Source organism: Cyprinus carpio, chromosome A24 (genome assembly GCF_018340385.1).
Source record: "Cyprinus carpio isolate SPL01 chromosome A24, ASM1834038v1, whole genome shotgun sequence".
NCBI classification, from domain to species: Eukaryota; Metazoa; Chordata; class Actinopteri; order Cypriniformes; family Cyprinidae; genus Cyprinus; species Cyprinus carpio.
In genome coordinates this window covers 11,605,574-11,627,836 of record NC_056595.1, presented here as the reverse complement: position 1 = coordinate 11,627,836, position 22,263 = coordinate 11,605,574, and the positions used below count along the sequence as shown (strand labels likewise).

General features: G+C 37.2%; 2 protein-coding genes across 6 annotated transcripts in view; one reads left to right on the top strand and one right to left on the bottom strand.

The window, feature by feature from the left end:
• The first annotated feature begins 2,322 nt into the window (after positions 1-2,322).
• Positions 2,323-10,548, top strand: LOC109049941 (homeobox protein TGIF1-like). Of its 2 annotated transcripts, none has more exons than XM_019067607.2 (3): positions 2,323-2,594; positions 4,596-4,825; positions 8,915-10,548. In XM_019067607.2, exons 1-3 carry the CDS (start codon positions 2,579-2,581, stop codon positions 9,488-9,490), a joined length of 822 nt encoding a protein of 273 aa, XP_018923152.1. In that variant the 5' UTR covers positions 2,323-2,578; the 3' UTR covers positions 9,491-10,548. The 2 variants fall into 2 exon arrangements, with proteins under 2 accessions (XP_018923152.1, XP_042570121.1); XM_042714187.1 differs by lacking the exon at positions 2,323-2,594 and adding an exon at positions 2,644-2,946.
• A 4,157-nt stretch (positions 10,549-14,705) lies between these two features.
• The window catches only part of LOC109109419 (disks large-associated protein 1-like), a 111,020-nt gene continuing 103,462 nt past the window's right edge, over positions 14,706-22,263 (bottom strand). For 2 of the 4 annotated variants that reach the window (XM_042714186.1, XM_042714185.1), the window contains 4 exons: positions 19,562-19,977; positions 17,642-17,733; positions 17,317-17,469; positions 14,707-16,126 (listed from right to left, as the gene is read on the bottom strand). In XM_042714186.1, the coding sequence (XP_042570120.1) occupies positions 15,914-16,126; positions 17,317-17,469; positions 17,642-17,733; positions 19,562-19,977 (874 nt within the window). In that variant the 3' untranslated portion in view covers positions 14,707-15,913. Of the gene's footprint in view, positions 16,402-17,316; positions 17,470-17,641; positions 17,734-19,561; positions 19,978-22,263 lie in introns of all 4 variants that reach the window. The other 2 variants (XM_042714183.1, XM_042714184.1) reach the window with 2 other exon arrangements.

Sequence of the window (22,263 nt, the reverse complement as noted above, 5' to 3'; positions counted from 1 at the left end):
TGGTTCATCTATCTGTCTGTCTGTCTGTCTATAAATTAAAGGTCAGTTGAAACGACATGAGTTTTAAATAGCTTCCACATAAATCTCATACATCGTTCTAATGTGTTCTCGGTTTCACCATACTGGCACGTCTTCATAAACTAAACTGGAAGTGGATATGGCTCTTTATGCTTGTGTTACTGAAAGTAAAATATATCATGTCCTTCTACACCTTCCAAAATAGATCACTTTATACACCGCCTGTTTTTTTTAATGCATATAGTGTAAGTGAACAAAATAACAGGGGTCGCATATTGCTTTCCCGTGAATTCTTTATTTCACTTGGAATCAAAATATATCGAATTTCTATTTTATCTGAAAAAATGAAGACTACTTTTTACCAATGGGTGGCAGCCAAATGCTTCAACAACGCCTTTGTGTAAAACGTCTGCAGCTGCGCGATGTAACACCAGGGGGCGCGATTGATCCCTGTTTATCGGATAACAGCAACACGCCTTTTTTGACTGCGATAAGTGTTACACAATCTAAGTGAGCTGTCTCAGGCTTATGAAGAATCGTGATTCATCACGTTTTCTCACATCCATTGCAGAGCCAATCAACATAAAGACATTACCTCGCCGAGTTTAAATTATTTCCTTTACTAAAGACGATGCAATGTTAACATTTTTGTTATATCCGATTGTTGCAGACATCGGCTATTGTTTAGGCGTGTGTCAGAATAACCTGTGCTCTTATCATCAGCAGTAAATTGAGAATTAAGGCCAGCCAGACGAATGACGCATGCACGCCTCGCATGGAAAAGTCAACGACCTGACCTAAATATCCACAATCCAAATACAGCTTTCTAAAGCCTTTACCAGCATGTGTTTCAGTGTTTTGACAAGCAGATCACGTTTAGTTTTAAAGGTCGGTGTCTGAATCATATATGTTTTGACACATATCTAATAACGTGGGTAGCCTAATGGATACACTAACATGTGCATGCGAGCACGATCTGACACAAAATTCTAAACTGTTTTGGTTTATGGTTTAACTGGAGCAACAACAGATAAATAGGGCTCCATACGCGCGAGAGATAATCAGCGTTAAGAATTCTGAGACTGCTGTGATTTGAATTAGGGACGCGTCACCAGGACAGCTGAAGAAACAAGCGATTCTTGCTTTACAGTCTTTTAATCCCAACGGTCAACTGGGGACGCGTCACCAGGACAGCTGAGTGGAACCGAAAACTACTTATGTTCTATTTATTTATTTATCAGCAGTGCAGCATCGCTATTAAATCTAAAGCGCCAGTTTAGTCCCGAATCCCGGACAAATGACTCTTTTGAGTCGGTTGTTTTTAATGAATTAAAAACGTGTACAGCGCCACCAGAGTAGTCCGGTTTTCGAACCAATGACTCTAATGAGTCGGCTCTTTATAGTGATTCACACAGATTCAACGTTCCCTGTCAAATTAACCAAATGACTGACTCTTTATAATGAATCAAACACACTTTATTGAATAAAACTTACACATTTGACAGCGAATCATTATTTATTTAGTAACATGAAAACGGGGGTGGTGGGGGGTTCAAATCTCTTAACTCTGAAAGAAGTCCATTAAAAGGTAAAAACGTTTAAAAAATGTGGTAAACTGTTTTTTGATGTGTTGTTGTTCTGTTAAATTTAAAATTATGTCATCATTTAAGACTAATAAGACCAGCATTTATTTCCAACCATATTCTGAATCATTAATCCCGTAACCGTAATCGTTAAGAAGAATTGGGAATCAGTATTTTTTCATTCGAATTCAACCCCTACTGGCTTTCAGGTTTGCAACAGCATCACTGACATCTGTCACCTGAAATAAATGCCGCATTGCACCTGATAACACATCAACACTGGGCTATCCTGCAGTAACAGTTAACCATATAAACACAAGTCACCATCCAAACATCTCAGTGCAAGAAAAACAACGCGCCGTTAAAAATATCGTTTTGGAGTAGGGCGCCTAACAGAAGTATGCTGATGAAAGCAGTCCCAAATATATCCCTGCCATGTGTCTGCCTCTTGGTAATATTAACCTACATTCATAATAAACCAGCTTCCTGTCTCTCTGCCGCAGTCATTAAAGGGAAACGTGCAGGAACTAGATCCAATTCTATGTCCAAAACACGTCTCCACAAACACATCCCGCGCGCTGGATGGGTTTCTACACACGTTTGAGAATCGGATCGGTTTGTCAAAAAGCCCCTTTTCTGTTTCTTTTTATCCTTTTTGTATGTCTGATGTCAGATTTTTCCCTCTTGCCCTCGCAGGGGGAGGATCTAACCGCGTTGAGTCACGCAGCTGTCAAAGATAGCTGTCACCCAGTTTCCACATCAAACACACTGAATGAGACGGGCAGCCTGTCCCAGGTACCCGACAATGTGTTGCGTCTCCGACTAATGAAAAACGCGCTCCGCGGCGATTCCTCGACAAAAAGAAATATTTCGTTTGATACTTTTGTAACAATCTGGAATAATACAGTTGTGTGTGATTAAAGCGAAGAAGAATCGACCTCGTTGTTGCCAACGTGAAAAGGGGAATTTTGACGGACATGAAGACCAAAAAGGGTATGTATCTTCTTGATATGGATGATAGCGGCGATATATGTTATATTTTTTATCAGTGATTGTAACGACTGGATGGAACTTATCGATGATGTTTGACCAGAAAATGTCTGGCATACTGCTATTGTTTTCGGCTGCAGACAAAACAGCCTTTTTCTCACCATGTGCTGGCGGGCTGTCACAACGAGCCGTTTCGCGTTATTATCACGCGCGTTTTTTATTCAACATAAAAGCTTTGATCATGTACAAACATGCTTATGTAATAGTCGTATTTATTTGAGATGTTTTAAAGTGTTGTTTCCCGAATCCGTCTACAACTATAACTTCAAATGCTCTCAAATGGAAGTCTTCTAAGGTTTGTTGTGCAGTAGGTATAAAATGCCTTCGTGTAATAGTTGAACGCCTTTGGCTTGGAAAAAAATGTTCACGAGTTTCTCATTACACTGACTCAAGTTTTGTTGGGAATATGAGGGGAACTTTCCATATGATTTTTTTTTTTCACAACTAATCTTTTTTGCTTCCACCACATTTGAACATTGTGTAGCGGTCTAAAACGTGCAACAATAATTCCTGACCTCCTTTTGTGAAGTTTGTGTATTACGCGCTGCTTCCTCGAGGCGACGCTTTCACGTTCCCTACGACCTCGTGTTTCTCACAGCACACAATAGAGCCCGAGTTATTCTCTGTTATTAAGTTAATGTTTCTCATATTTTATGGCGTCTAACCGTGTGGAGAGTCGTGTCAGCCTTTTATATGTCACCAGGCGTGATTTCATAAGTTTCCATCTTGTGAAAAGTCGAAAAAACTGAGTTTGAAATGTCCCACAAGCGACGTTCTTTTGTTCGTTCTTAAGATTAGCAACAGGTTCCCCTCCCCCTCCTCCTCCTCACGTAGGCCGACGACAAAATTACTCTTTCATTGCTCCTCTTCACAAGTTCGGTCTTTTCTCACACAGGCTTAAAGATAGATATGTACGAGATTTCACTTGTTTCGTTTTTAGACCGTGAAGTGTCCCACGCTTGAGCTGAAGTTGGGGAAAGTTTTGTTTCACTTACAAAGTGTTCATGAACTAAAAGTCCCCCTCAGCACTCTGAGTGAAACGTTGTTGACAAATTAACAGGTTTATGTTATGTAGGAACAAGTGGGAATAATATTCAGGTCATAATTACAAGCAGGAAAAGATGTCAGATCAGCATTTAAAGGGGTAGTTCTCCCAAAACCAAAACTCTGTCATTATTAACTCACCTTCATGTTATTTTAAACCTGCATGACTTTCTGTCCTCCACGAAAGAAGTTACAGTTACAGACTCAGTAATAATTTCTCTTTTTTCATATTATTAAAGTGAATAGTTAATAATACTGTCATTCTGCCTAACATCTCCTTTTGTGTTTCATAGAAAAAAAAAGTAATGCAGGTTTGAGAGTGTGAAAATAGGTAAACTGGCCCTTTAAGTGAGTTTTGCAGTGTTTTTAACCTTAGTTGTTTCCTTTTTTTTTTTAACATTCATACAGTATTTTCAAAGATGAAACATTGACACAGTTTAGACTCTTTGTGACGCCTCCGCTCCAACCATGAATCACATGGCTTTGCTTGACAGCAGGGATGTGACACATCAGCTGCCACACACACACACTCTCTCTCTCAGACGCACGCTTATAAAGACGGTCAGGCGCTGTTGTGTAGCGTTCAGCGGTTGGCATTTTGGAGGGAGAGACGTGTAGGATGTGTGTGTAGGATAGGGGGGAGGAGGAGGGTCCTCAGCAGGGGTTGGGGGGGGGGGTTGATGTTTGATTGGGTGTCTTTTGTCCTCCTTCACACATATGGGTACACACTGATACCCAGTTTACTCATTCCCTGAAACACACTTATTGACTGTTACAAACACATTTCTAATACATTAACCTAATTTCATTCATTTTCTGGTTCTTGAACACATTTGCACATAAGGAGAGAATAATGTTGTAAAATTCATAGTGGCAATATTTCACGTCTCATGACTACAGGTGTGTTGGCGATGTCTGGAAGTGAGACTGAGGACGAGGACAGTTTAGATGTGCCTCTTGACCTCTCTTCAAATGGAGGAGTGTCAGGGAAGAGGAAGAGGAGAGGAAACTTGCCCAAAGAGTCAGTACAGATACTCCGGGACTGGCTCTACCAACACCGCTACAATGCCTATCCATCAGAGCAGGAAAAAGCCCTGCTGTCCAAGCAGACCCATCTCTCCACACTACAGGTACAGAACATTTTCAGAAAGTGTTTGTACGTGGCCTAGTACAGTCCTAAAGAAACCCAAACAAACCAAAGAAAAAATGCATGTCATGCAACTTATCAGAATAAACAAAGTTCCCATGGTTATGGACAACTTGGAATATCAGGGAATGTTAAAATATTCCCACAGTGTTATTTTAGTATTATTTATATACTCTTATAGTATTTATTTATACATTTATGTTTTGAATTCACTTTTATTTTTACGTTTTTTTTTTTAGCAGTTTTAACAGTTTTATTTAGCTTAAAATTATTTCCATTTTAGTAGTTTAAAATTTTAATTGAAGTTTTTCATCTAATTATTTATTTATTTATATTTTATTTTAAGCTTTATTCCAATTACAAACAAACAATAAATAAATAAAAATCTCTAGTGGAGATTTATCTGGTTTTACTTTCTGAAGTATTTTAATGTCTAGAAATTGCATTGGTATATAAATATATATATGTATGTATGTGTATATATATATATTTTATATATATATATATAAAATGGACTGAAAGTCATGGAAAATCATTGGCCAAAAGGTTTGGGAGCCCTGCATAAAAAGATGTTTGAATGACCCAAAGCAGTTTCTGAAGTTATGCTTTATAGAAGGTCTGAAGTTTCTCATGACTGCTTGTTTCCGTCAAGAATGCGGAGGGGGATTTTTCAGTGTTCTGCTTTGTTGATCAGTAAGCTATTTCTATGCTTCACAGGAGAGCAGTAAGCTGTCATCAATGTCTAGTTCAACTGACGTGTTAAGGAAACCGAAAGGTTCAATGTCATAACTAGCAGCTAGCCAAAATATACGTCAGAAGAAAGAGAGAGTCAGCTCTTTTCGCTAGCACTACTGCGTTTAAGATCACACATTCCGTTCCCGCTGAGTTTTATAGTCATATTTTCTGTAGTTTCTGTGAATGCAGTCAATGGAGAGAATTCCTGTGGACCTATGAGTGAATAACTGTTTTGAGTCATCTGAGATGTGGCCACATAGAGAGAGAGAGAGAGAGAGAGAGAGAGAGAGAGAGGGAGGGAGAGAGAGACTTGCTCAGACACTGGGCCAGGAATTTCCCCTGCGCTCAGCCAGCTGTCTCACTAACAATAGGGAGACACAATACACACACATTAACATAGTGAAGACTACCAGGCTCAGGCGGACCGTTGGATACACAATACAGCCCCATTACCCAGAGAGCCAAAGAGGCTTCTATTCTGAAGAGACTCGTTGGAAGACAAAACAGGAGTATTACCATACTGAGGGTTGAATCTTGAAAACAGGCTCTTTAGATACTGAGAAAGAAAAGTTAAAACTTAGGTTATTTTATTATGGGATAGTGACGAGTGTTTTTATTGGGAAATTAGGCCAGAATAGAATTGTACAAGGCAAAACAGCTTTGCTTATTTTGTAGCTGGTGTACTAAGTTTAAATATACCAGGCTGAAAATTTAAAGTTTTTTTTTAAATATTAATGGGATTGTTAAAATTTACAGTATTGCCTGAGTGTATAAAAGTACTTACAATATCAAAATAGACAATAAAATAAATAATATAAAATGAAATAATAATAATAAAAAAATCGAGATTAAGAATACATTTTAATTTAATAAAATTAATGAATAATTTTTAATTGTTTATAATTATTTTAATTATATATATATATTTTTTAGTTTATTTTCAGATTTGAGATCTGTGCAAATTTTAACTTAAAATTTAATGTAAAAATCAGTTGCCTGTGGTGCGCAATCTGCATTGACTAAAAAGGGCAACAGAGTTCAATTGTTGAAATAAACTAAAGGTGTTAACAGTCGGCTGTTACATCATGGTAGTAATCAATCTTTTTGTGCAGATCCATAATGAAGTCAAGCATTCACAAATTTTCTGTAGCCTGAAATGTTGGATTTGCATTAGAGTAGATCTCAGCACCCCCTCAGGTGAGACCAGACCAGAACCGTGCAAGATACAGCGCTATTAGCATGATTGAGGCCTAAAGCCCTTATGCCCAACAAAGAGCACAATCTGAGGGATAAAGGTGAACTGTTACTTAGGTGAAGAAGAGAGAAATCCTCACCACTGAGAGCTTCCTGATTTCATCTGCCAGCTCAGCTTTTTAAAAGAGGAAAAACAAAAATAGAGTCAGAGAACCGTCACATGTTAACTAAATACAGCATAATGAATTTCCATTTTAAACTTAGAGGGATAGTTTACCCAAAAATGAAAATTTGATGTTTATCTGTTTACCCCCAGGGCATCCAAGATGTAGGTGACTTTGTTTTTTTCAGTAGAACACAAACAAAGATTTTTAACTCAAACTGTTGCAGTCTATCAGTCTTATAATGGCAGTCAATGAGCTCCAAGAGATTTTTAACTAAAAGTGAAAACATACAGAGACAAAACCAAATTAAACCCTGCGGCTCGTGAGGATACATTGAGGTCTTAAGACACGAAACAGTCAGTCTGTGCAAGAAACTGAACAGTATTTATATTACTTTTTTACCTTTGATTGACCGAAATGTCTGAGCGCGTTCACAACATCCGGCGCGTGATGAGTGTACGTGCTCTGGCATAGTAGACATCGATATTAGGGCTGCACAATTAATTGAATTTTTAATCGCGATTACAATTATGGATGCCACAATTACGTAATCGTTCAAAGCAACAATTAATCGTTCAAAGTCCACTTATGTTATCTTAAGGGTTTTTCCCATTATTTTAATTTTAGTATAACATTATAATACCATTCATATTTTTACTTTTTTATCATTTAAAGAAGAAACCAATCTGATGTATAGTTGACATTTGAGGCTTAATACTAGCACTAAGTTTTTCAGTTAGAGTGTTTTCAGCTTGTTCATTTTCATATAAAAATATGGCATGTAGTTGCATCAAACAATGGTATAAACATCATTCAATGTAAATTGTGATAATCGTAATTAATAATCGCAATTACAATTTCAAGGGACTAATCATCAATTATGATTTTTGTCATAATCGTGCAGCCCTAATAGATATATATATAAGTAGATGCCTCATTAGTGACTGTTTCTATGGGCCACGATATGTTCCAAAATGGTGGACGCGTCAACGTATCTGGAGCGGTTGAATAGGGCATCTATACATATCTATGATAGTAGACGCATGTGCGGAAGCGATCTGTCTCACTCATTATTTACACAGTGCAGAGAGATTGCGGATGTGTTCACTGGCACTGCAATGATCTAAAGATATTTAGAAGTACAGGTAATCACATAGGAAGACGATTTTGATATATCATCAGACAACGTTTTGCCCAAACGTATTTATTTGACGTCACGCGCCGAATGTTGTGAACACCCTTAGGACAGTTGGACATTGCGATGGATCAGAGGTAAAAAAAAATGATATAAATACTGTTCAGTTTCTTGCACAGACCGACTGTTTCGTGTCTTTAAACCTCAATGTATCGTCACGAGCCGCAGGATTTCATTTGGTTTTGTCTGTGTGTTTTTTTTACCCTCAAAACAAATCTTTGTTTGTGTTCTGCTGAAGGAACAAAGTCACCTACATCTTGGATGCCATGGGGGTAAGCAGATAAACATCAAATTTTCATTTTTGAACTATCCCTTTAAGCGTGATACAAAGCTGCAAAATAAACAAATTAAAAGTGGAAAAAGTTATAAAATATGTATTTAAAGTAAAGTGTCTTAAGTTTTTACTTATTTAATGTTAATAATTTAAGTTAATAGTCATTTTTAATTAAACATTTAAATTAATAATAAATGCAAAAATATAATAAAAAAAGAAAAAAAATCTTATTATTTTCTGTTTTACTGTTTTAAACAACAAAACAAATATTTCCCAAAAAAAGTACCGCTTGTTTAGCTTATTTAGATTACCTGCTTATTCATTATTGGATTGTGGGACATGATGTATATTATGGAAGTAAATAAAAAATATTGATAGCGGGATCTAAACTTATGACAAAATATGGTGCAGAAAAAAATTCTTGTAATATCGATATATTATTGTATCCCCATTTATTATTGTAAGTATGTTGGCGTTACCATATATCATAATCTGTTCTTTTCTCCACAGGTGTGCAACTGGTTTATAAACGCCCGGCGGCGACTCCTTCCTGAGATGCTCCGGAAAGACGGCAAGGACCCCAACCAGTTCACCATCTCGCGACGGGGCAGCAAGGGCGGTGAGATGCTCAGTGACAATTCCCAGTCTCCAAAACACGGCCTGCTCGCTAATGGAGAGGACCGCAGCAGCTACGAACCCGGCTCGCCTCACCCAATCAGCAACACACCCACCTCTAACGGTTACCCCAAAAAGGCCCTGTCCCCCAAAACACCCCCCTCACCCGGACCTGTCTTACCCAGACCCTCTGTCATCTGCCACACCACCATCACCACAGCCACGCAAGGCATCGGCACGTCGACGCTTCTCTGTGTGGAGGGGGCCACGGAGCTGCCACTCACAGACGCAGCCGGCCTGTTCGGGTGTCGCGGAGAGGGTAACGTCAGCCCCCAGAGCGGCCTGTTCAACACCCCACCGCCCACCCCGCCCGACCTCACCCAGGACTTCAGCGGCTTCCAGTTGCTGGTTGACGTGGCGCTGAAGAGGGCTGCAGAAATGGAGCTGCAGGCCAAACAGCTCCTCGCCTGAAGACAGAAAAGACGGATGGATGAATGAAAAAGCTTCATCGATGTTTGTTTCTTGCCCCCGAAAACTGAACTCCACAGGGAGTTCAAAAAACTTGACTGAGCAACAGAAAGCAAACAAGCATGGCCTGATCATTTCTATTTTTGGTAAACGTAAATCAAATTGATGAGGATTCCTTTATGTAAAGCATTTCAAGGTGCCTTGGCAAGTCAGATCTTTCTTTTGTATTCCATTTATATGTAAATAAATATGTATCTTTTTGTTTTGTACACAGGGGACCAAAACCAAACACAGTAATACAACTTCCTGTCTGTCCTTCTTTTTATAAGAAGACAAGCTCTTCTCCCATTCCTCATGAGTCTTTTTTTCTCGTTTTCAGAGATTCGGCTCTATGATTGTTGGTTTTGCCTCATTTTTAGAGAACACGTCTGATATTCTGCCTCGTTTTTTTGCACAAAATGGCAGGTCATCTCAGTATCTTATCAACTCTAGCTTTCTCTCTGACAGACTCTAATCACTACTGCACCGGGTCATTCTGTGTCTCAAAGATGTTCAGTTTTTGTATTGTTTTTTTTTGTTGTTGTTATTGTTGTAAAGTTTCTGAGGATGTTGTTAATATGTTTCGTTTTTCCTTTCATTACTCTTGAGGGATATTCAGATGTAGCAGAACTATAGTCTGAGATTTCCTAGAAATGGCCAGTGAATGTGCCCACATGCTCCCCACCCCAGCCCTAAACACACTCACCCACACACACACACACAAATATAAACCTTGGAAAAATGAGCTGGAAGAATGAACACTACATGAATTGTATTAAGTTTTTTTTTTCTTCTTCTTTTTTTGGTTTATCAAGTTGAGACCACTTTCAGAGGATAAAAGGAAAGAATGGTTTTATTTCACCAAATATGTTGATTTCAAGGTTTTGGGACCTTAGACCAGTGCATTTACAGTAGCCAATGTGACATGATGCCCAATGATGTGACTTCTCCTCCTTACTGTGCAATGTATGTGGCAAATAGGGGTCACACGGTGTTTAAATAAAGTTTTGTTTTCTACAAAATAGGTGTTCATCTCCATTCTTCTGCTTATTTTTTAAGTACGCTGTTTGATATGTGTGTCTATGGTAGGAAAAACTGTAAAGATTCTTACGTTCAAGGCTTAGACTTCAAATGATGGTTCTTTCCAATAATGTTTGAAAAATGAAATAGCATGTAAGGCCTGACAGAATAGGTGGATTGCTTTCATAAAGCGGAAGGCAGCATGAGCAGGTACATACAAATGAGGTGATTTATACCAGTTCACCGCTGCCCTGCCTTGACATCTCACACATATTAAAAGCATGTTCCTACAGGCTAAATCATTCTGACATTCTTGTGTGTGTCTGTGTGTAAGCTTCACAAGAATGCCAATTAGCATAATCCTGCATTTAATTAGTGGTAGCTAAAACCAGACGTCAACGATGGCTTGCCAATGGCGTCGGTGTATCTGAGCACAGACAATAAAGACAGATTAGCCGGGACACGTCTGTCCTGGATATTCAGTCACACTCGGTTAGACAGCTGTTCGTTACGTTAGACTTCTCACTGGGCCAAAATCCGAACAAATAACTAAAATTGGTCTAGTTGGCAGCAAGTGATCAAACTGATTAGCAGCTCAAAGTGGTCAATTAACCGAGCACCTATATTTAAAAAGACATAAGGTTCTATAAGACTGAGGATTTTTTAGATGGAATGGATGTCTCACACACTTTAGATGAGCATATATATTGTCTGGGTTCATCTGTGGGAAAACCTGAAGGTGTCTGCTAATAAGACTCAAAGAAGATCTGTTCTTCTCAGGCAGTGATTTAAAACTATGAAGCCTAGTTAATAGTAGGAAATTGTGAGATGTCAAATTGTGACATATAGTCAGAACTGTGAAAAATAGCTGCAATTGTGTGAAACAAAGTTATAATTACAATAGTGTCACCATATATAATAGGAGTAATAAATAAAAAGTTGTACTTGTGAGGTCACAAAAGTGGAAAAATCTGCCATGACATTAAAGTCATAATTGTGAGACAGTGTCATAATTTTAAGACATGTTGCAAGACTAAAAAAAGTTTTGAGAAATATAAACGATTTGAAAAAGTCACAGTTGTGAGATATTATTAGGTTTCAATTGAGAGAAATAAAGTCAATTATTACAAACAATGTGATAAACTCTGAGATAAAGTCTCCATTACGAGAGATTAAACTGCAATTCATAATTGTCAGATGTTGCAACACTGACAATTAAAGTCACAATTCTGAGAAATAATGACAATTACAAAATATATAGTCACAGTTGTAAGATACAAAGTTTCACTTGTGAGACAAAAAGTAGGAAACGTGCAAACAGGTTTCTATGTAAAGTTTCATTCATTCGGTCTTTCTGGATAGAACAAACACACACTTTTATTTGTAAATGAATCACTTCATGGCTGTGAGCATCTGTAATGTTTTAATGATCAAAATTTCATACACGTGCCATAACATTAACAGTGTAGTTACAATAAATACAAAATGTAAGTAGTAAGATTTCCTTAGATGTAGGTTACATTTACAATGAAGAACATTCATGTATTTACACACACAGTCATTTTGATAAAGTTTATGCTTTTATGAGAACAGTAAATACATAATATCCTGCCTTCATTTCCCAAAACATTGTGGAGGGTGCACAGTCCACATTTTGGCAATAATGCACAGTCTAATCTTCTTGTATTTTGGGAGAAAAAACCCTAAAATGTCAGGACTTATCATGTTGCCAGATATAAACCCATATTTTCACATCAGTGAATGACAACAATTAAGAAAATGAGATTGTGATCACTTTAGTGCTATATATTCTCACAAAATATATCTTTAATGTCTCATAAATATCTCTTTAAATACTAAAAATGAAATTAAATCAATATTCCGATAAACATTTCAGTATAATTTTATTTATATAATTTTTACAAATAAAATTACATGAATTTCCTTTGTGTTAATCACTGATTGTCCAAAAAAAATTATTCCTAATTTTGGTGTCAGTTTGGACTGTAAGTGCGATGAAATACTACTCAGCACATTGATACAGAAATATCAATATGGGCAATTTGTCGTCAATATTGAATGCTTTAATTGGTACGGTAACATCTCCAGTATAAGACCTCTTCATGATATACACATACACAAACACACACACACCGATACACACACACACACATTCATACACATGTTATATAGTCTCCCCTGAGGCTACGTTGTGCATGACTATCATATATTCATAAATTAAGGCCGAGCGTTTAAACATCAATAATATTTCAAACAAACATTAACCACAGTAGAAGGGCTCTAGTGCATAATAACTGGAACTAAGAGTTTAGTTAATAAGATAAGCACTACCAGCATCAAACTGAAGCCAATGCAACTGAACTATGAAAATAGAGAATGGCTGCACATTGGCTGCTGGGAAATTAAAATCAATATATATATATATTTATAGTGACGTGTCTATCCACAGTGAAATATTCTGAGAAAGAAAAAAAGAAATAGCTCAGTTTATTTAACATATTTAACAAGTGCAAATTAGTATTATCAGTTATTGAAAAATATGAGACAGTGCAGTTAGGTTTTGACTAGTATTGAGTAACCTGTCAGTGCAACTATGATGCAGCGCTGTTTACAAATCAATTACAAGAGCAGCACAAGAGTGTGATTCAATGGTTAAGTAGGTTTCCTTCAATAGAAAAATAATAAATTGATGGTTTGTGCTCTGCACTGATACATGTTTACATGCACTGTCTCCGCAGGGTTACTGAAAGTATATACATCTTAGTATAAGTAAAAAAAAAAAAAAAAAACTAAAGAGTAGATTATCCATATTACAAAGTATCAGCTGTGCTACATATCGGTTGAAAAAAACAAAGAGATGCCTTCAGGAAAATTAGGAAGCACTTGGGTACATGCACTTAATGTGAAAACACACACACACTTGACTAACTTGGCCGGATAAAGACTATCATGCAAACTTGTGATTATAAATATAATGAATAAATTGCTCAGTCAGAGTTGGAGTTTTTAACTAAAATGTGTATGTATTATTACATTTATCGAGCTGTTACATTGCAGTTTCATTATTTAAAATGATACTTTAAGCATTATTGAAATTCAAAAGCAATGGTAAAGAGGGAAATGGTTTAAATGGGTTTCTTCAGGTTTTAAATATCTCTACAACTCCATTATAAAATACTTATATTTTACTTTATATCAATTTATACAAACATTTAGACAAATATAGTGAGGAGCTATATTAGTAAGCAGTCAGGAAGGCATTTTATAATTCATCATTTACAAAATATGCTAAATAATGTGCATTTTTTTTTTAAAGAATCTAATGGCAAGTTCAACAAGATGAATTCACTGCCAAGATAATTTGCCCACACTGAACGAGAAACTGCTGAGTGACATGACACGTTCACAGCCAATCAGATGCTTAATGTACAGTTATGAAGAACGAAACAATGAGATTTCACAGTGGGAGGAGCTATTTAATGCCATAGAATTAGAAAATGTCTTGTTGCGGCCTGTTCACACTGACAGCGATTTTATTGCTTTTAACTAAGCCATTAAGTCACAATTACAATATAAAATCATATTTATCACCTAAACCTGCAATTACATTAAGGAAAGTCACAATTAAGAGATATAAAATATTTTGTAATATATGGTCACAATTGTGATATATTGTGTGACTGTGATACATCAAAATGCAATCGCGGGAAATAGTCACAATTATATCACAATTAACATCTAAAATCGCAATTATATTACGTAAAATGATATAAAGTCACAATTAACATAAAATTGCAATTACTGTAAGTCACAACAATCACAATTATGAAATTAAAATTCACAATTGTGACCTAGTCGCAATCAAAAAGAATAAAAGTAGCAATTCATTGGATATAGTCCAATTACAGGGATGAGTCCTCTGCACAATGTGACTTTGCTGCAGCCTGGAATTGACCTGCTGGTTTCGTCTCTGGCCTGAGCCTGGTTTCTCCCAAGGTTTTTTCTCCATTCTGTCACCGATGGAGTTTTGGTTTCTTGCCGCTGTCACCTCTGGCTTACTTAGTTGGGGACACTTCATTTCCAGCGATATCGTCAACTTGATTGCACAGATACTATTTAAACTGAACTAAGCTGGATGATGACATCACTGAATTCAATGATGAACTGCCTTTTTGCATTATAGACACACTATTTTCCTATTTAATGCTGTACAGTTGCTTTGACACAATGTGTATTGTTAAAAGCGCTATATAAATAAAAGTAGCTTGACTTGACTTGATATAGGCACGTAACATCACCTTGTTCATGTCATCAGAAATTGTCAGAGATCTCTGAAAATAAAAGACTTTGCATCACTTCATCGCTGTCAGTGTGAATGGGGCTTAATGCTGAATGAAATCCCTGACTGCCCAAATACAATGTTTTATAATGTGACACATTGCTAATTTATAAATGGCTAATGAATCAGAGCCATGAAGAGTGGCATGTTCTGACAGCACTTCTGTTAATGACGTGAACACGTTAAGCAGTGACAGATAATTGTGTCACATTTGATATACATGATGGACTTCTATGTCAGTCAAACAGGTGAGTGGCACTGCTGAGGGGAGATAGTGGGCGGACAGGATCGGAGATATGATGCTTTGAGAGGACGCTAAAGGATGACCGAGTGGGAGGTTGAAAAATATGAAAAGAAATTAGAGAAAAGATGTTTTTTCCATTCTATCCCCTGATACTGAAAACAGAACAACCTCGCCCTGTCTCAGAGGTGCAGGGTGACACATGAGAGAGTGTAATACATGTACTGAAAGCCTGACACACGTTTACATACATACACTGAAATCGCTACATTGGCGTTAAAATCTTCATAAGTGATGGGTATGTTGCCCTTTTAGAAGTTATGTCCTCTTTGAGAACACAAGACATATGGCTCTTACACGGTAACTGCAAAACACTACAAATGAAATAATAAAATTCAGTAGTTTGCATTATTTGAGTAGTAATATTAACAGACATAATAATATGCTGTATTTTAGACATGAATATATATAATTTGTTATTTGAACAATTAAATATAGAGTGTCTAATAGAAAGATTAAAAGTCTTTGGAAGTTTAACAAGGGAGCTACATAGCAAATGCAGGATGGAGGAAGAAAGTAAAATTAAGTCGTAAATACATACAGTAGAATCCCACAGTGAAGAAACTCTCTTTTAGACAAGAAAAGAGTAGTGATTATGTTACAGCTACCCTGCCTTTGTCATTCAGTGCTATTGTGTTATGGTTGAAGATGTGTGTGTGTGTGTGTGTGTGTCTATTTATGCTTCTAAGCACCTGGATTTCAGTGTTTATAATCGTGTTTGGGCCTCTGGGATGTATATTTCAATGCTGTCGGCACATTCTGTGACAGAGCTCTGGCGCTGGGAGGCGGCAGCACGTTTAGCCGCTAGCAGCCGCTTACGAGCCTCCAACCGCTGGGAGCCCTCCAGAGACCGGTCTCTCACTAGCAGCACAGGACCCTTCCCCGGCTTCCTGGGTACCGGAGGGGGCACACGCTTCTCCTGGACAGCAACGACAAACTAGTTAGTGCCACTCCTCAATGTAACACAACACTGCTAATGCATGCAATTGTGGGGTCATCTGTTAGGTCATTGGCTATATTTAGTTGTGTTTGAGTGCCAGGCATTAGCCAAATACATTAGGTGAGAGCTTGGCCATTACAGAAGGCATTTTTGTGAGCTAAGAGTTCAACCCATTTGCCATGAGGTGAATGGGACCACTGGACGTAAACCACATGCAGCGTGCAATTTGGGAGCATCCCCTCAAAACCAGATCACTGTCAAACACAGAACACATAAAATAATAAGAAAATGAGCAAAACAAATCAAAGCATACAATATTCATGAATAAAATAAGATTTATAACATTCAAATAAGATATTAAACAAAAAAGCAATAGACCTACAGAGTCAGAGTAGACGGCATATTTAACCGAATGCAAATACAGAAAACTGAAATTTTGAATATTGTGCTGGTTGTTCTTTTCCATGCAACTCCTATAAACAGGAACTGGATCCGTCAAACAAAGCATTGTTAAAGTAGTTCATGTGACTTGATATCTGCCCTAGCGCTCCTTGGCTTGATCATAAGAATTTAGGAGAGAAGTAGTTATGTCTGATTCACAAACAAATCATTCTTTTGATTCTTTTTAATGATTATTTGGTTCAGCTTACAAATTTTTAAGCCAGATCAAAACATTGATGTGAATGATTCTGTGCAAACTGGACTGATTCGATTCTCGACTCACTGACTCAGTTTCTGATGGCAGCAGTTAACAGCTAATGACCCTAATTTTGATATTTTCCTCCCACAAAGCTATCATATGACTTCAGGAGACCAGGAATAAAAGTCATACAGAGTACTTTTATAATGCTTACGTGTTGTGTTTGTGTTCTTTGAAAAAGAGTGAACTGTACAATTATTCAAAACTATTAATTTGGGGGAAAATGATATAAGTTTGGAACAAGCAATTAATGACATAATTTTCGTTTTGGGTTTTGCATTCAATTTAATACTACTCTGACATATATCGAACAGTTACAATACACCAATAATTCATCTTAAGCATGCCAACAAAATGGCACTGCACTGTATTTACACTGCGTTGCAAATTAATATGTGTCAACTGTGGTTTTCTTAACTATTTTTAGATAGTGTGTAATGCATCTGAATTTGTGATGTAAAATCTGTACCTTTCTCTCAGGAGGCTCCAGTGCTTTCCAGTTGTTAGCTTTCAGCTGGTGTAGCTCATCAAACTTCAGGCTGATGTTCTCAATGGACAGCTGCAGCATATCCCAGAATCCTGCCAGATCTTGAGACACGGGCCTTGGGTGGGCATTGGGATTCTGACAGCCAGAGAACAGATTATACACAAAACATCTGTTAACTATATAAAAAAAAAACTATATCTAGTTGGGTATTACTTATTTAATGCTATTCAGGCTAACATGGCCAATCAGGGGCAGAGCTACCAAGTGGAGCTCTGCTCTGATTGGCTGAGGATGTGTGCTTACATACCAAGTTTTCTTCACAGAGCTCCCGGAACTGCTGAAATTTCTGTGACATCAGCAACTGAGCGCTGCCCACCGCACTGCGAATCTTGCCAAGAACTAAACAGACAAAATAACCGAGAATCAGCTGTGGAAAACGTAGTAAAGTGTAGTAAAACAAAAGTGGATTAAGTAGCTTGAAAAGTTGTTGCAAGCACAGTATGAGAAATTCTATGCAATAACACAGTAGTGAATGTGGGTGTGTGTGTCGCAAAGGCTTAGACACTCTGTTAATGTTTAAATGCTGTTTCTTTGAAGTGAGATAAATATCTAAGGCTTGGGAACCCAAATGCAGGAACCAGAGGAGCAGGGGGAGTGTTTACCATGCACAACAAACAAAGACCCGCCACAGCCAATGAGCCAAGAAACACACACACACACACACACACACACACACACACACACACACACACACACACACACACACACACACACACACACACACACACACACACACACACAAACACACACAGAGCTATAGTGTGATGTAAAAAGATAGCAAAGAGTCAAAAAGAGTAAGTGTCATATCAGATTACCAAACAAAGGTTAATTGTCTTAAAGTCAGCTAATGTTTGCCATGCGGGGGTCACATAAAGGCTTTCGCCGTGGCCTCAGGAGTGACTGCAGCGTGTCTCTGTGGATTGGAACCATGAGCAGTTTAAACAGAGATCTGACGAACTGAACTCACTCTGTTTAACATATGCAGCAGCAAGAGACCATATGGCAAACAATGAGCTGTCATTGGACAGATTAGCATATTTTATGTATTCAGGGAAAGAGGGAAGGGTTAGAGAAGAGAAAGAGTGGAAGGAGACTGATATAGAAACAGTGAGAGGAAAAAGAAAATATACAGAGAAAGAGGGAGAGGGAGAGAAAGAAACAAGGGAGACGGGTGGCTCTCTGCTGGTAGAAATGTCTGGTATGTGAGAGGGAGACAGAGAGGAGAGAGATGAACAAGCAGGCTTTGTGACTGACACGAAGACCGTCACTGTGCCGTGTGTGTGGGTGTGTGTGCTTGAGCAAGGAAAAGGCGGGAAGTGGGATAAAAAGCAAGAGTCCGACCTGAGGTAACCAGACTGTGAAATGACCTTGTGCACTGGTAGTTTTGTTAAAGTGGCTAATTATTCTTGGACACAGACTGTACAAGTGTCATTCTAGTAAAAAAAAAAAAAACTACTTGACTTTAAAATTTTAGAGTAATTGGGGATTTGGTGATTTAGTGATTTTAGCCATTTTGCTATGATTACTTTCCTATATAGTGTAAAATATCACAAGTTGCCTAACTAAAAACAATGTTTATGGCATCAAAGATGCATTTAGAACATTACAATTGAACATGCAAATATCCCAAAAAGTGGTTTTCAATTGAGAATTCCAGAAAGGTTATGCTGTTGAATTATTGTAAATTAGCTTATAATGGCCCAAAATGCTGTTGAATCAAACATTCTAAATGATTCTACAATGACCCAACATGCAGCTGAATTGAACATTCTTATGGCCAAAAATACTATTGAATCAAACATTTTAAATGAGTTCATAATGACCCAAAATACAGTTAAATCGAATCTTCTAAATGAGCCTTCAATGACCCAAAATTCTGTTGAACTGAACTTTTTAAATGAGTCTTCAATGACTCAAAATTCTGCTGAATCAAAAATTCTAAATGATTCTTCAATGACCCAAAATGCTTTTGAATAAAACATTCTAATGCCCCCAAATGCAGTTGAACTGAACATTTTAAATGAATCTTTAATTACCCAAAATGCTGTTGAATCAAATATTCTAAATGAGTCTTCAATGACCCAAAATGCTGTTGAATGAATGAGTTTACATAGGCAGACAGGCAGCATACGACCTTTTTGAGAGTAAACATCTCAGAGTTACTCACTGTCTTCTGGAAGCTCATTCTCTCTCTTATCCTGCTCCATCTGTTTGCACCACCCCTCCATCCTCTCCACCTCTGCTTGCAGCAGTTTCAGAAACCAGCGTCCGTCCTGCGGACACACGAACCCTGACACCCCACTTGCATATTCCTCCTCTATGGCTCCATCCATCCAGGGGTCTGGAGGGGGCAGAATGGAGGGGTCGAAGCCCACATCTGTGTAGTCATCTTGGGCACAGGCATGGTAGTGGTTCCCAGAGCCCTGGATGCTGACAGTGGAAGTGGCTGCATCTCGGGATGGCTGGCGGACAATGGGCCCCTGGTGGATCTGTGTGGACTGGTCATCGCCGAGACACTCCAGAAGGTCAAGATCAGCTTGAACGGCAGTGGTGACGCTGTTGGAGCGGGTGACTCTGCGGTAGCTGGAAAGAAAAGATGAACCATGTTGTATAGCTTGTTTTCAAGGTTTTTTTTTTTTCTCCAAAATGTGAATCTAACACTCAAAAATAATGTTGACTTAAACTTTTTGGTTGCACCTATACAAAAAAATGCTGGCGAATGAAGCATTCCAAGCATGTCCCAATAGTGCTTGCAGACAATGGCTTTTTTAAATTTGTTGATGATAACAAAGAATAGACTAAAAAATTTGCATCATAACATTACAATTTTTTAGTGAAAACATACTGTTAATATGATGAGAAAAAATTATCAAAATATAGTGAGAAAAATTAACACTGTATTATTGAAGGTTTTCGTGAACAGTTTAAAAAAATGTTTTTGAAAGAAGTCTCTTAGGCTGAATTGGCAGCCATTAAACCTGTCGTCAGTGCCACATGATCCATCAGAAATATCCTGAGTTAGTGTTCAATAAACGTTTTTTTTTATTTATTTTATTTTTTTTTTTATCAATGTTGAAAACAGTTTTGCTGCTTAATATTTTTGTGGAAATAATGATACAAGCTTTTTTCCCCCTGGGATTCTTTGATGAATAGAAAATTTACCATTTAAATTTATAAGAGCATTTATTTTAAATAGAAATATTTTGTACAATGTTTTTACTGTTACTTTTGATAATTTAATGCATCCTTGCTGAATAAAAGGACTCATTTCTTTAAAAAAAAAAAAATCTTGCTAATACAAACTTTTGAATCATAGTGTACATTAAAGTGTTATGTTAACAATTAAAAAAAGTTATAAAAATAAACAAAATGTGCTTAATATGATATTTTCTATTATCAAATAGAATTTAAAAATCTATTTAAATAAAAAAATATATAATTAACATTAATTATAATTTTGTTTTAAATAAAAAATTAAGAATTTAGAAATCTAATAAAAATATAAAACATACTGTAGCCAAAAATGTCAATAAAATGAAAGTTTCATAATGTTGTTAAAAATGATGTGAAATGTAATGTAGGTTTGCCCCATAATAAATAATAATAGTTAATAAAAAAATAAATAATAATAATAGTGACGCCAAAATGTACTAAAGACTTAAAAAAAGTGATAAAAAAAAGTGATAAAAAAAAATGTAATTGGCTTGTAATTTTCTGTTAAAACTTACTTCTATGTAACTGTAGACTATGATATTATATGCAAGTGTAACAAACACACAGACACCTGTAGGAATAGAGAGGGATAACATATCAAAGCGATCTGGCTTAGATCGGCTACTGTGTGTTTGCCTGGTGTGTGTGTGTGTGTGTGTTACTGGAAAGGTAGGACACCTGCTCTATTCAGGTGCACTGAAGCACACTGACATCTCTCACCATACCCTGAGTGCCTGTCGCGTCTTTGTATCTCAGTGTTTGAATTTTGGCTTATTAGAAGGCACAACAAAAAATAATGATAGCACATACAGGCCATAAAATTATGTTTAATTTTTTCATGAACTTAGAAATCAGTGTTTTCATCCATACATCCAATAATCTGTGTCTGTTCTGTTCTCCTGAGTCTGTTCTGAGATCTGATATCTTTTTTAACCATTTGTTTCCCATTACAGACCATTTTTGATTGTTGGTGGGTGGGTGTGTGTGTCAGAGAGGCCTGTTTCATATCAGCTAACTACTTCCTGTAGAGAGGAAGAGAGACAAATAAGGGCACAAGAGAAAGAGAGAGAAGAGAGAGTATTCATTTCTTGTTCCGCTCACATGGTAGTAATCATTGCCTTCTGTAAATCATATCATAAGAAAGCATTCGTGTGTGTGTGTGTGTGTGTGTGTGTGTGTGTGTGTGTATGGTTCTCATGTTCACAGTTAAATGTAACTACAGCAGATTCTTTTTACATTTGAACCTGAAATATATAAAGTGGCCCCCAAAATATCTGGACAACTGAGCCACAAATAAAAAGGTATACATTTCACTGTATTAGATGACAAAATATTAAACCAAATGGCAATGGCAAGAAATCTAAATGACAAAACAATTTGCCTAATTGAGTTAAAGTATTAAATATTTCATCATTGTTCATGATGATGATCAAAACCTGACTTCATGCAACCACTCAAAATCACACTGACATAAGTTTACCAGTGTACCATGACTGGAAATTCTGTCATAGCCAGCGAATCACGCTGAATCTGGATATTCCATTTATGTATGAGATGGTGCTGTCTGAGACTGAAACTAACCTATGGTGGAGTCTTTACATATAGAGCTTTACATATTAACCGAAGCTATCAATAGAACACCCACACACACTCAGT